The 15,913-nt window shown below is 37.5% G+C and overlaps 1 protein-coding gene across 1 annotated transcript; it reads right to left on the bottom strand.

The window, feature by feature from the left end:
* Positions 1 to 13,522: 13,522 nt before the first annotated feature.
* On the bottom strand, positions 13,523 to 13,963 carry LOC147790191 (uncharacterized). The gene has a single exon (XM_087128622.1). It carries the CDS (start codon positions 13,961 to 13,963, stop codon positions 13,523 to 13,525), a length of 441 nt encoding a protein of 146 aa, XP_086984748.1.
* Between the last annotated feature and the right edge of the window lie 1,950 nt (positions 13,964 to 15,913).

The raw sequence follows: 15,913 nt of genomic DNA, 5'->3' as shown, positions 1-15,913 counted from the left end.
TTTGACTGTCGTAAAAAATGTTTGAAGATGCTTGAACTGTTGATCGATGTTTTGAGAAAAAATAAGAACATCGTCAACATAAACAATTGAAAAGGATTGAAAATATCATTCATAATCTTTTGAAATTCGGATGGAGCGTTTGTTAGCCCAAATGGCATAACGTTCCATTCGTATTGTCCGAAAGGGACATTGAAAGTCGTTTTGTACTTGTCTTTTTCTAAAATTTGGATTTGCCAAAATTCGGATTTCATATCAAATTTTGAAAATACTTTTGCATTTGAAACTCTTTGCATTCAATCTGATTTATTTGGAATTGGATATCTAATCCATTCCAAAACCTTATTTAAGGGTTTGTAGTTTATTACCAGTTGTGAGACTCCACGTTCCTTCTCTGCCTTGTTGTTGACGTAAAAACCCGCACATGACCAGGGGCTCTTTGACGGCCTAATAAGACCCTTCTGCAAAAGATCATTGGTTTCTGCTCGGCAGAATGTTAGTAATTCCTTATTCATTTGAATAGGTTGGGCCTTCGTAGGAATATTTTTCTCCTTGAAGTTTTTGACATAAGGAACATTAACTATGTGTTGCTTTCTATTCTAAAAGGCATTAGGGATAGTTGAACAAATCTCCCTTTCTATTTGAGTTTGTAAAGTTTTGATTTTAGACTGGACGGTCTTACTTTGAATCTGTTCTTCTATTCTTTTGAATGAAATTTCTTCTTAAAAAATGAAATTTGTTTTTCTTTATAATTTAATACATTTATTGATTGAATAATATAGTTCCTGTCCTAAGTCCTCTACTAAAAGGAAGGAATTTACAAAGCAAATTCCTTCGTTACAAACATGGACTTTAGATAATTTGTAATTAATTTTGAGTCTATTGTTATTTGAACCTCTAATGCCCTCAGTAGTTTTTTCAAAATACTTTGTAGGTATTAGGCCTTCCTCAATGCAATTTTTATCAGCGCTCCAGTATCTATGAGAACCTTTAGTGTGATTTTGAAATCATAAATTTTTAAGGTAACGAGAGCATACCATTTTTGATATTGAGAAGTGGTGATGGCTCCAACGAAGGAACTTTAAAAGTAATCCTCGTCCAGTTTTGGTTGCGCCGTTTCCTTTCGTTCTGGCAGCCGTTCCTGAAGTTTGAGAACTTCTTAGCAAAGCATATAGGATTCTGACCTGGTTTCAGATCTTAATGCCTGTACTTCTTGTTTGAGATTATTAATCTCTCTTTGTAGGTCTTGAGTAGTGAGTTCTCTCGATTTTTCAAACCTTTGTTGAACGGATTGAAGTCTGTAGGGATTTCTTTCTTCCCTTTCAGGTGACTTAGAGATTGTCATGGCATCTCTAAGTCGTTGAGCGATTTTCTATTGAATTTCTATTTCTTGAACTTTTTCTACTACTTCGAGTAGAATTTCTTGATCCAGACATTTATGCATCCTTCGCACGTCGTCTATCCTTCTTTTCCCGATTCATATTCTAGCAGATTCATATTCTGTGCTAGAATATGAATCGGATTCTTCTTGGAGTTCGAGGATTTCTCCCTCGCTTGATTGTTCTGAGTCGGTTAGAGCTAGTCGTAGTAGTTGATTTTTCAGCTCTTGATCTATATCCATCTCATTGATCTTTCCTCTTATCGGACACTCGTTAGCATAGTGTCCTTCTTCTCGACATTTGAAGCAAGTTTGCTTTTTCTTTCCTCTATGGGTTTTTGTAGGAGTATACTTTCTTCTTGAATATGTTGGTTTTTGAGATTGTACTGGTTTGTTTCGATACTTTTCTCTGGGCCTGTACGAATTATAAGGCTTTGGATGCATCTTAACCTTCTTCCTTCTGGAGGTTGAGGGGGCCTCTATCCCCTTGCATCCATATTGATCGCAAAATCTTCAAAGCTCTTTTCTATTTGATATCGAAGAAAGCTTGTTTTGAATCTTTGACTCATTGCAAAGTATGAGTCCTTCTTCTATGATGAAGGATGCTATTGACCCGTATGACAAAGTCTGCCACGGAATTGTTCCATTATACTTTGTCTTAAGACCGTCTTTGATCCTTCTTGAGAAGTGTTTTGGTAGTCCATTGACAAAATTCTCTTTCCAGAATTCAAACGAACTGTCTGTTCTAATAAGAACATTGCAGAAATACATGTCTTTGTACCACCTGAAATCTCCTAAGGTGGGACACTTTACGTTCATGAGTATTTCTGCGGATCTTTCCTGGTATTTCAAGGGGTCACCAACGAAGAATTCTATAAGGGTATAAATGAGGGTGTTGACAGCATCCTCTACCCTTTCATGTAGTACTTTGGTCCTAGTTGATGGACCTTCCTCGTTGATGATTTGAGTAGTTGGCCTAATGACATAGTGGCTTAATATGTGTTGGCGAGTTGCTTCATCGAGATATTTGTCCCACCAGTCCCTGAGTTGCCCGGTAAATCTAGTCACTAAAACTTGAGCTATTTGATGGTCGGATTTATGGCCCTGTAATTTATACGCGCCTGCGGCCATCATCATTTCATTGACAACATTCATTATTAGATAGTCGGACAATCCATCGATATTCCATTCATAGATTGCTAGACCATCATAATGAGCTTGAGTTTGTAGAGTCTTTTCTTTGAATTGAATATCCGGAAAAGACGGTTGAGGATACCAGTTTTTCTAATTACTGGTATTATTTTGACTTCTCCTGGAGATTCTTTCAATTCGATTGTAGAGAGGCTCTTCTACCTCATCCAAAATCTCGTCTTTGAATAATTGAATTTCGTCGTCATTGTTAACGACATTGATAGATGAATCCTGATGTGTTATCCTAGGATTTAGGATTCTATCCAACTTTTCTTCTATTTTGGCCATCACGACCTCTTCTTTTGAAATCCTCTTTGTAAATACGTCGAGGTTTGCTGGTCTGAGTATTGGGATTGACTCATCGACTTTCGGTACAGAGCTGCCTGCTTGTTCTTGCAGAGTACCATAATTTTTTGAGATTTTTCCCTCGATACTCTCAAGCTGGGTGGAGATCGTGGATAAAATCTTGTTTGAATAATTATTTTGATGCTGAATATTCTTGATATTCTTTAGGGTCGGATTACCCTTTTCTAGTTCTTCTGGGATAGTTTTGAAAGGACTAGCTTTGACCTTTTCTCCTTAATAATTGTCAAATTCGACTTCTTCCAACGGAGGATGTTTTGAATATACTTCGCCTCTTGTGGTAGTCTTCCAGCTTCTTTGAGTCGAAGTGCATATTTGCAAAATATTTTCATCAAACCATTCGAAGAATGATATGTTTTCTTCTATGGTTTCCATATGAGAATACAATTGAGATCTTAATTCACTTCGCTCAGCTTCTTTGTAGGTTTGGAAGAAAGCTTTTCTCTTTAAAGAGTTGGCAGCTGGCATAAAATCTGCCTTCAATAATTCTCTGTCTATCTGGAAATTAGCCGTAATGACATTTAGCGGACTTTCGTAGACGGATTGAGTATCCATATCCGTATGAGTTGGAGATTTTGAGCCATCTTCATAGTGGACTGATGCCCTTTTTTTTTATCATAATTGACCTCTTTTACCTTTAAGGGGTCATACATTGATCTTGAAACTCTCGACGTACTTGGTCTAGAACTCAAGAATTCTTTTACTTTTGATCCTGACGAGGGTTCTTCGCTGAATTTTTTATTTCAACGCTTCCATCGTCATGTTCGATGATTTGTAATGGGTTTTAATATTTGTTTTTCCTCGAAAGATTAGCATCTTCTATTTTCCAGAGAGTATTTCTGGTTATTTGATCCCAAGAAAGAGTTTTTGGAACAGCCGTCGAGGACTTTCCAATATTTGCCTCTATAAGCATGGTTGATCCTTTTGGCGAGGATCTTAATGCTCTTGGAGAAATATTTGTATTCATGAGTTTATAATAAACCCTGAATATGACGACGGAAGAATGAGTTTCAGCCTTGATGTTCAAATTTTTTTATTGTAAGTCCAGCATGAGGGCTGATAATATGTGCGAGTCCTAGAGCGCCAAAGTAAAATTTGGATAACAATTGAAATAGACTGGTCCATTCTCTAGATTGGATTGAACCATTCCCAATAAAGAATTTGAGAAATCTTCATGTCTCTTATCTCGTAAGGAGATAAGGACTGGGATATCTAACCCAAGTCTGAACAATGGTTTTACAGCGACTTGGACAAGACCGACGTGAAAATAGTTAAACTCTTCACGGTGTTGGAGTATAAGAGATTTTGAAAAAAGATTCAGAGATTCCGTATTGCTATGAATTGGGATGTTTTTCTCTGAGAATTTGATGCATGATCTTTGAGTAAAATTGAAGGTTGAGATTTGGTAGATAGTTTTAGGATCTACCTTTGGAATAGTCAAATTTTGGAGTTGATCTTCGATCCTGGCAATCTGATATTCTTGATTGACAGTATTTGAGATTGTGAGATTTTCTCCCCTTCTATGTTCATTTGAACTTTCTTCTTCATTGGTAGAACATTTGAAATGGTTTGATTTTCTGAGCTTTCTCAGAAATTCATAAGAAGATAGATAAGATAAGAGATAGAGTAGAATAATTTTTCTCTCAATTTTTCAATTGATATTCAAGAGAGAGCTATCGGCCGATCGATGCTCTCCTTACATTGGTGAAGTCGTTTTATAGACTTCGGATTTGAACGTAAATTTGAAAAACACCAACTAAGAGATAAGATCAAATCTAACAGGACAGGACCCCTGCAATATCTGCTTTCCTAAAAGTAAGAAAAGACATAAAGCAAACTAATAATTTAAAAGACTAATAATTTAGAAACACTGATAATTCACATGGGAGCCTTCACTGTGTGGCTGACAAGTTGTCAATCTTTGTTTTGTCTCTGATAAAGGTGTCAGGTTGTAGATAAGATTTTCTTCAAAAATTTTCATATGATTAAGCACCCAAGCTTGCCAACGGACTTACTGCGCTTCCCGCATCTTACCACCTGGAACACAAGGGCTATTCGCTCGGCTATCACATACTCCAAATTCTTCCGAATCTCTCTTATCATGCTCTTTGTTTACACTATCGTTCTTAAAGATCGAGTAACTCCTCTTCCCTCACAAAAATTGAGATGCTGGCTCTGATACCATTCCTACGCTTGATGACTTAAGCCCTTACAATTTGATTTTCTCCCCAAGATGTGGCTCTTCTCCTCTTGGTCTTCCTTTTCCTTTTATATTGAGCATGGGTTCCCCTTTAGGGCGGAAAAGAAATAAGTAGTACACATAGGATGTTCCTCATTGGGTAGTGAATGACTCACTTGGACTGCTGACGTGAATTTATCATTTCCATGTCATCCCCCATTTGTTCCCAAATTTGCTACTCCCACATGGTTTAGCATAAATGTCTGAAATTTTACAACATAACTCAATTAAATATACAATTAAGATCGATTTATGCCAAATCATATTTTTTTTCACGTTGGACCGCAATAAATGATTTCATGCTCACTAAGTAGAATAAATGGGGTTATAAATGAGAAAATGGTGAATAAGGGTGCAATATTAACTCCAAAAAGACTTGATATGACTCTACTTTTAGATAGTTATCACACCCCCAAACTTAAAAGATTGCTCATCCTTGAGCAATCATTCTCTCCACTCTCCCCTTTTTTTTCTCATTAACAAAATGTTTGTAGAGTATTCATCAAAGGCATGATTTAGATCACATTCTTAATATTCCTTCCTCAAATTAGTTTTTCCCCACATTTCACCCTACACTTATCACCAAATCTTACAAGAAAAAAATAACACATTCCTGACTACTACCGTATTCCCCAAAACACTTCTAAAATGATTACTATGCCTTTACCTTTGCTTTTGTGACTTGGCTTCATAATTTATTTGATTAACTTTCTACATTTTTTTTCTCCCAAGAATCCTTCAAATCATCCCCCTATTCTCTGGGTGCCTCCACTTGTGGTGCAAATCAGCTAAGTCTTCAAGGGATGACTATATAGGCTAACACTCATTCTCCCTCAGCTCGACTCTTTTGCTAGCATCCTGTAGTTTTCAGTGTGGCCACATTTGTGATGCAACTCACCTGAACAATAAGGATAACCTTTTTTTTCTTTTTTTTTTTCTTTTTGAAAAACACATCACTCACCTTTACTGTTTTATTTATCCATAACGCATTTGAAAATACATCCCTAGTTCTTGCACAAAACATCATGACTATATATGAAACAAAATATGCATGATCTATTACCCTTTCTAGAACTTCATGCTTCTAGGTTGCATGCATGAGCATGATTCAAAATTATATGCAGTCAACACAACAAAACAAACACAACATAAGGATGCATGCTTCTAAATCAGGCAGCAAGGTAAATCAAACAACAAGGTTATAAAAGGTGTGGTAAGAGAATTCCCTTGATTTTAGGCATCATTAGAGGAAGTGTTCTCTTCCTCCTCTACCGCATGCGATGATTCTTTGCGGCTCCACTCTTTAAAAATTTCATCTGAAAAACTTGGGAATGCTGAATTTTTGGACTTGGTTCTTAAGGCTTTATGTATTTCTTCATCCCTCTTTTTGACATAAAACCAATACGCCTTACAACTCCCTTCACTGTTTTCACACGAGCTAAGTAAAGCCTCTTGTTGTTTCAGCAGTTGATCCATATCGTCTGTTACTCTGCTGTCCCTCCTTTTGCCACTGCTGGCACCATCCCTATGGGATTCTATGTAGTCCATCACATTCCTTGCCTCAAGTATTTCTTCTTCCTCATCAAAAGGGACTGCAGCCTCCAGGCACAGCATGGTTATCAGATGTGGAAAAAACAGCCTCCCCACTTTCTTACTTGCACATTTGACAATCTCATCCGCTACAATCTTGCCCACATCGATGATCAAATTCATTATGATTGCATACACAAGTAAAACCCTGTCAGCTAACAATGTCGTATCATGTGTAGTGGGTAGTAAGTTGGTTTTTACGAAGGCAGCCCAAACTTTCGCTTCGGGGTTGAAGTCTGCTGCTATTATCGTCCTTGCTCCTCCTCTCGAGAGTTGCCACCGTGTTCCTTCTATGGCTACTATCTTTAAGGTCATCTCAAGTTGATCATCTGATGGAGCTAGCACCATTTCGTTGAAGGTGGCACACTCAAAAGATTGTAGGTGAAACAGTTGGTTGATGGCTTTAGGGCTCCAATGAACTATTTTTCCTCTTACTAATGTTGTGTACTCTTCCACTTGATCAATATGTGCGTAAAACTCCTTCACTATCGGCACTATAGCTTGTTCCCTTTTGTGACAGAACATCTCCCACCCTAGATCGTTGATGGCGTTAAGAAAGGACTCCGGGAATGTAAGGTAAAATGCTGGGAACCTTCTTTCCACCAACACTACTCTTGACTTGAAGAGTTCATACCTGTTGTACGCCTCCTCGTTTGCGAATATTTCTTTTTGTGTTGGGAGGTTCTCCCTTTTGTTCTTGCCCTTTTCTTTTCGTTTCAAACCGGTGCCCGTTAGGAAGAGATCTTGATTTATTTCTTGCACTTCATCTTGCTGCACTTCTTTCTTCCCTCACACCATTTTTTCCCTCTTATTCTCGGTGCCATGATTGTCGGTTGCAAGCTAATTTTTTTTTCCCTTGTTGCTTGTATGTATGAAGGTGAATTGTTATCTCTTGTGGAAGTAGTTTGTATATAACACAAAGGATGACTCCTTGGGGAAGTAATTTTTTTTTTTTTTTTTTTTTTTTTTTTGCCAAAATTTTAAATTTTAAATTATTATTATTATTATTTTTTTCCCCAAAGGAAAATAGGCTGTTGTATGCAGCTATACCAGTCTTCTGTCAAGAACAGGCAACCGTTTGTATTATTATTTTTTTTATTATTATTTTTATTTTTTCTTCTTCTAACAGGAGTCTGCTGTCAACGACAGCAGGCAGTACTTTGGGTAGAACAGCAGTTTGCTGTCAAGTTGACAGCAAGTTGCTGTAATTTTTTTTTTTTTTTTTTTTTTATTAACACAGTCTGCTGTATTCAATGAACACCTGCTGCCAAAATTTGTTTTTAATATAGCAGATTGCAGTAAATATATATATATATATATATATATATATATATATTTTTTTTCCAAAGTTTTCCTTTTTCTTGTTTGATATCAATTGGTGTCATCTTTTTGTGTTGGTGTTTTAACTTGAGGTTTCGTGAGAAAGCGCACACAAATTAGATCAAATTCATGCAAATGAGGATGAACGCATTACTTCATGGCAGCATACACCGAAAAAGAATAACTTTGACACTAATCACAACTTAGTATGTACCAAATGTAATTAACCTCCTTACTACTTTGAAATTAGCCTTGTTAACCACATCAGAATCCACCTAATTCATCTAAAAAAAAAATTAGCTACTTTCTCGGGCATGCGAGTCATTCATGATAAAAATGTAAAATAATATCTAAAAAACTATCATTCTAAGATAAGTGAAGATAACTATTTAAAAACAATTAAAAGTGCATAAATAAAAGGAGAAGAAAAACTAACTTGGCTTCTCGGGAGTTTGTTACCTGTTACCGTTTCTTGTCAACTCCTGTTTGCTCCAAAATGTTTTATTTTTCAGCTTTTTAAGCTTAAAGAGGCAATGCCTCTTTTTAATTCTCCACCCAAATATGGCTTCAGTCTCTGTCCATTCACTGTGAAAGGTCTCCTTTCGTCTCCATGTTTTATCGTTATTGCCCCATAGGGAGTGACTTCTTCAACTATAAACGGACCAGACCATCTTGATTTTAATTTTCCAGGGAATAACTTCAGCCTTGAGTTGAATAGCAGCACTCTTTGTCCTTTGTAGAATTCTTTGGGCCTAATTTTGTTGTCATGCCACATTTTTGTTTTTTCTTTGTACATCTTAGCATGTTCGTAGGCTAGGTACCTGAATTCATCCAATTCATTTAGTTGCATTCGCCTCAAGTCTCCATCTGTTGTATAGTCAAAATTTAACTTCTTTAATGCTCAAAATGCTTTATGTTCCAATTCCAGGGGTAGATGACATGCCTTCCCAAAAACTAGCTTGTAAGGAGACATTCCTAAAGGGGTTGTGAAGGCGGTCATCGAATTTCACCGACCAATCTTTCCTGTTGGGTTGTACCACCTTTTCCAAAATACTTTTAATTTCTATGTTGGAGAACTCTGCTTGCCCATTGGTTTGTGGGTGATAAGGTGTCGCCACTCTATGTTTTACATTGTATCTCTCTAAAAGACTATTCATCAATCTGTTCACAAAGTGCGTTCCCTCATCGCTGATTAATGCTCTTGGTACACCAAACCTAGTGAATATGTTTCTTTTTAAAAACTTGAGTACCGTCTTCCCATCGTTGGATGGACAAGCTATTGCTTCCACCCACTTGGACACATAGTCGACAGTCACTAGAATATATAAGTTCCCATAAGATGGCGGAAAAGATCCCATAAAGTCAATGCCCCATACATCAAAAAGTTCTACTTCTAGAATTGAATTCAGGGGTAGCTCATTTTTTTTACTGATATTTCCCGTCGTTTGACATTGATCACAACCCTTGCAAAATTCTTTTGCATCTTTGAAAATTATTGGCCAATAGAAACTCAATTGAAATACCTTGGCTACTGTTCTTTGCTCTCCATATGGAGATGCATGACATTGTTCAAGAATTGTTGGTATTTCACTGTCTGAAATGCATCTTTTCATTATTCCGTCTCCACATTGTTTAAAAAGAAAAGGTTCATCCCAAATGTAACTTTTGGATTCATGGAAAACCTCTTCCTTTGTTGATAATTTTTCTCTTCGGGTATGATGGCACAAGCCAAAAAATTTGCTATGTCTGCATACCATGGAGTTGCTGTCATTATGCTATTACTGTTTATCCCAAGCAGCTGTTCATCCGGAAATGCATCATCAATTTCTTTGCTATTGATCTTTTCTTCCATGTTCTCCATTCTAGGTAAGTGATCCACTACATGGTTATTAGCTTCTTTCGTGTCCACGATTTCTATCTCGAACTCTTGTAACAGTAGAATCCATATAATTAATCTTGGCTTGGCATTCGGTTTCATCATTAGGTGCTTGATTGCTGCGTGGTCAGTGTACACTTTCACCTTCGCTCCAAATAAATAAGCTCTGAACTTTTCAACAGTGAATACTACGGCCAACAATTCTTTTTCAGTGGTTGTATAATTCACTTGAGCCTAATTCAACGTTTTGCTGGCATAATAGATAGGATGAAGTACCTTCCCCTTTTTCTGTCCTAACATTGCCCCCACAGCATGGTCACTAGCATCACACATCAACTCAAATGGTGAATTCCAATCTAGTGTTGACATTATAGGAGCTGTGGTCAGCGCTGTCTTTAATCCTTGGAAGGCAGTCATGCATTGTTTGTCAAAAACGAATTTTCTATTTGACTCCAACAAACTACACAATGGTTTTGCAATCTTGGAGAAATCTTTAATAAACCTCCTATAAAACCCTCCATGACCCAAAAAGCTTCTTATACCTTTAACTGACGTAGGTGGATTCAATCTTTCAATAGCTTCTATCTTGGCTCTATCAACTTCTATTCCTCTTCTTGAGATCTTGTGGCCTAACACTATTCCCTCATTGACCATAAAATGACATTTTTCCCAATTCAGTACAAGATTCTTCTCTTCACATCTTTGTAGAACCTTCCCTAAATTGCACAAACAAGTCTCAAAAGATTCTCCATAAACCAAAAAATCATCTATGAATATCTCCATAAATGTTTCTACCATATCTGTAAAAATGGCAATCATGCAACGTTGAAATGTCGCTGGAGCATTACATAGTCTAAAGGGCATTTGTCTAAAGGTAAAAATTCCATATGGGCATGTGAATGTAGTTTTCTCTTGATCTTCTAGACTGATTGTAATTTGATTGTATCCCGAATAACCATCCAAGAAGCAATAATGTGACTTTCCAGCAAGCCTATCAAGCATTTGATCAATGAATGGTAAGGGAAAATGACCCTTACGTGACGCTTTGTTTAGCCTTATATAATCCATGCAAATTCTCCATCCATTCACTATTCTAGTGGAGATCAACTCATTGTTCTCATTTGCCATTACTGTTATCCCTCCTTTCTTCGGAACACATTGAATAGGACTGACTCAGCTGCTGTTTGCAATTGGATAAATTATTCCAGCATCTAGCCATTTGAGAATCTCCTTTCTAACAACCTCCTTCATCATGGGATTTAATCGTCTTTGTTGCTCAATGGACTTAACTTTTCCTTCCTCCAATTGTATTTTGTGCATGCATAGTGAAGGGCTAATTCCTTTTATATCCGCCAATGTCCAACCTATCGCCCCCTTGTGCTTCTTCAATGTTTCTAGGAGCATATCCTCTTGAGTCGAGGATAGTGTTGCTGAGATGATGATGGGTAGTGTCTTCTTGTCACCTACATAAGCATACTTAAGGTTAGGTGGTAGTGGTTTCAAGTCTAGCTGCGGCGCTTCCTCAATAGATGGTCTCATCGGTGAACTCTTTCTTCCCTCACATTCTAGTGACTCAAAAGTTCTGCTGAATTCACCTAAAACTGCTAACTGTTCTATTCTGTCATTCCAGCTGCTGTCTTCTTCTTGCCCGCTTTCCCCATCATCCCATTCCTCGGTCGCTGGTTGTTCTGTCAATTCATACACTACTGAGCATTCTTCTATCACTGCTGGATACTTCATGCTGTCATCGATGTTAAATTCAACTTTTTGGTCACCCATTCTTAACGTGATAGTTCCTTTGTAGACATCGACTAATGTTCTTCCGGTCTTTAAAAATGGCCTCCCCAAAATAATTGGAACATCATGATCGGCTTCATAATCTAAAATGATAAAATCTGCAGGAAATATGAATTTGTCAACTTGAATTAAGATGTCCTCAATCTTTCCTTCGGGATAAGTGAAAGATCGATCTGCTAGTTGAAGAGTTACTGTAGTTGGTCTAGCTTCACCAATACCTAACTTTTTGTAAATAGACAGCGGCATTAGATTAATGCTTGATCCCAAATCACATAATGCTCGACCTAGCTTCTTCCCTCCTATTGATATTGGAATTGTGAATGAACCGGGGTCTTTCTCCTTTAGCGGGATCTTGTTTTTCAATATTTCACTACACTCTTCATTCAATGGTACCACCTTTAATTCTTCAAACTTTCTTCTATTGGTGAGCACATCCTTCAAGAATTTCACATAATTTGGCATTTACTTCAAAGCTTCAATTAATGGTATATTTATGTGAATTTCCTTAAATATGTCCATGAACTTCTCGAAGTGGGCTTCTTCCTTCTTTCTTTTTATTCTTTGTGGAAAATGAGGTGTTGGTGTGTATATTCTGCTTTCTTGTCCACTGCTGACTGATGTTTGTGTTTTAGGAGGCTTCACAATTTCTGCATAATTTCTGCTGTGTTCTTTCTGTACAGCAGCTTCTGCATCATTTTTGTTGTGCTCTTCTTGCACAACGACTTTCTCCTTTCTCTGCTGTGTATCAACAGTTTCTTGAGAGCGACTATCACCGTGTTCTTTAATTTTTTCTCCTCTGCTGGGTATTTCTTTCCCGCTTCTCAACTCTATTGCTTGACATTGTTCCATTCCCTCTCTTTTTGGCATTTCGGTGTCTGCTGGCAGCTTACCAAGATGTCTATTTCGTAATTCATTTGCTAATTGACCTACTTGAACTTCCAAATTTCGCAATGATGCTTGTTGACTTTGTATCACAACATAATTTTTAGCCATATATTTCTTTATTAGGCTCTCAAGCGATGTTCCCGGTATGTGTTGAGTTTGGCTAGTTTCATCCCCTTGGGTGGTGGCTTGTTGAGAACCATATGTCAATTGATTTTGTAATCCAAAACCCGGAGGGTAATTTGCTTTAGGGGGCATTTGTTGGTTGTACGAGCCTTGTCCCTTCCATGAGAAATTTGGATGATTTCTCCACCTCGGATTATAAGTATTTGAGAAGGGGTTATTTTTCTGGTTGCCTTGACTGACTTGATTCCCGACATAGAAAATTGAGGTCGGATTGCTTGGACATTGATCAAAGGTGTGTTCCTCTTCACAATATACACAAGATTCGGATGCTGTCTGGTCAATTACAACAGCTGTATGGACTGGTGCTTTGATCATGGAGTCTTGCCCCAATGCTAGATTTTGTAAAATATTAGTTACCAAAGCTAGTTGAGCATTGATAGAGGACAAAGCATCAACTTCAAGTACTCCTCGAGTCTTCCTTCCTAGGTTGCTTCTCACATCGGCCCATTGACAATTGTTAGATGCTATTCTCTCTAAAATCTCACATGCTTCATCGTATGTCTTTAACAAAATAGCTCCATTGGCGGAAGCATCAACTACTTGTTTAGTAGCAATATTTAATCCATTGTAGAAAGTCTCCATTTGTATACAATGAGGTAGTCCATGGTGAGAACACTTTCTAAGCTTCACTTAGTGTCTCATCTTCAAACTGTTGAAAAGCAACAATCTCATTTCTAAACCGTGCATTTCTCGTGGGTGGGAATTACTTGATCAAAAATTTCTCTGCTAGACTATTCAACGAATCAATTGTTCCCGGTGCTAAGGTATTCAGCCATGATTTAGCACCATCCCTCAATGAATATGGGAATAAGCTCAGTCTAATCACATCTTTATCCACTCCTTGAAATTGAAATGAGTCACCAACTCGCAAAAATGACTTTAGGTGTAGGTGAGGATCTTCTGACGGTAGTCCATGAAATTGCCCAATGGTTTGCAGCATTTGAAACATCACAGGTTTTAGCTCAAACGTGGTTGCTTGTATTTGGGGTCTAATGATGCACGGATTTAGCTCTTCCACAGCTGGGTGTGCATATGCTCGGATCGCTCTTTCTCTGTCATCTGCTAAATGAATGGCATTGGCAGTAATTCTCTCTTGATTAGCCATCATCATTGGATTATAAAACTCCCGATTTAGTTGGGCCATTTGCTATATATTTTGTTCTGTCATTTTCTTTTTCTCCTTCAACCTTCGTCTAAATGTTCTCTCTATTTCAGGATCCAAAATAAATTCCAAACCCGTAGATGGGTTCATACACAGAATTCTGCAGTAGTAAACTCAATTCTTCAGCAGTGAATATATCAATAGGAAAACTCAGCTTACTATGACTTCTTGTTGGCTCCAGCTCACAAAAATCTACAACAAGTAAAACAACCAAATTAGGTTCCCCGGCAACGGCGCCAAAAATTTGATTGCTTGTGGATGTATATAATAAAATGATGTAAAATTCACAAGAATAAGTGCAAGTATACACTATCACAAGTAGCAAGTAATAAGTAAATTATCGATTCCACAGGGAACCTATCTTTTTGGTTAATTTTATCGCTGGAAATTAAGTGAGTTTTTTTTGGTAACATTCAAATGGGTGTTGAAGATTTTAACTATTTAAAAAAAACTAAAACAGAGTGCCACTGCTGTCGAAAAACAGAAAATGATGAGAAAATCAACTATAATGAGGAAGGTTCGGCTAAGAGAGATTAAATATAGATAAGTTGTTGAGTTTTGTGGTAGATTTTAGTTCCATTTAATAGATTCTCAACCAACTTCTGAGGGTCATGAATGGTGATTATTTTCATAATCGTTGTAATTTCTATTAACAAGGCTCTAGGACAAGAATTATTTCTAACCCTTCTATTATCCTTCAAGTCTCGTTGCTATGGAACTAGAGTATTAAAGAGGATTTCATTGCTCCCTCTCTTCTCCCGAATAAGAGAACAACTATGTATCTAAAGTAGCTAATTAAACATACATGTAAATCATTAACAACAACTCTTTAATAAACTAAAATCATACCGTCAACATACTTAAACTATATAAAACTCTCTCGCCTCCCCTATTAAGTTTAGCTTTCCATACAAACTGAATTAAACAAAGGAATCCACATCTTCATCATGTAAAATTGATGGAATAAGGAAAGAGAATAAGAAAATAGAGAGTTATCCCGTTTTGTTGCCGTTCGTCAATGGAAGTTTCCTTCTCTTGAGCTCTCACGTCCACCTCTTTGCTCTAATCAATCCTTGTTGGTCTCCATTTTCTTCTGTTGTCAATAGCTGCTGGATTAGGGTTTTCTTCTTCTTCTCTGGTTTCACAACAGTTCACTGCAGCAGAGTTGCTACTGTGTAATTCGATTTTCTCCCCAAAATGTGGCTCTTCTCCTCTTGGTCTTCCTTTTCCTTTTATATTGAGCATGGGTTCCCCACTAAGGCTGAAAAGAAATAAGTAGTACACATAGGATGTTCCTCATTGGGTAGTCAATGACCCACTTGACTGCTGACGTGGATTTATCATTTCCATGTCATCCCCCATTTGTTTCCAAATTCGCTACTCCCACATGGTTTAGCATAAATGTCTGAAATTTTACCACATAACTCAATTAAATATACAATTAAGAATCGCGACTCGAAATATGAGTAATTTCGACAGATTTTGTATCGACTAAAATGAATTCATAAAACCGTCTGGTCTTATGAAGATCTTCCGGGATATAGAAGAATCCCGATGGATAGGCTTTCTTGACGACCTCTCTGATTTTTGGGTCGTTGTATTCTGGTTCTACCAGGGCTTCTGGTATAGACACAAATTTTTGAAAATAGGTCCTGATTTAAGGAACTGGAGAAAATTGAACGGGAACAACCGCGTCCGAGTAGGTTGAGGGGACAGAATGTCCCTTTGAAGTGGAAGAGACAGTAAGTCTTGATGGAGTTGCGGCAGATGGCCATGTTGAAGAGGTAGAAGGCCTCATTGGAGTGATAACCTCTGCTTGTTTTTTAGAAAGCTTTGCTCTAGACCTGGTCACCAATGTGAAACCAGCATCCATTGCGTAGCTATCGGACGTCATTGGAGTAGGTGTGTTTGAAGAAGCAATGGGCTTCTTCC

This window comes from Cucurbita pepo, chromosome 11, assembly GCF_057944985.1.
Source record: "Cucurbita pepo subsp. pepo isolate OVF chromosome 11, ASM5794498v1, whole genome shotgun sequence".
Lineage (NCBI taxonomy): Eukaryota > Viridiplantae > Streptophyta > Magnoliopsida > Cucurbitales > Cucurbitaceae > Cucurbita > Cucurbita pepo.
Note: the sequence above shows the minus strand (reverse complement) of the source record. Positions and strands in the feature narration are given on the sequence as shown.

Excerpts from the sequence above, each read along its gene's own strand:
- LOC147790191 (XM_087128622.1), bottom strand. The coding sequence starts at position 13,963 with ATGGCCCAACTAAATCGGGAGTTTTATAATCCAATGATGATGGCTAAT.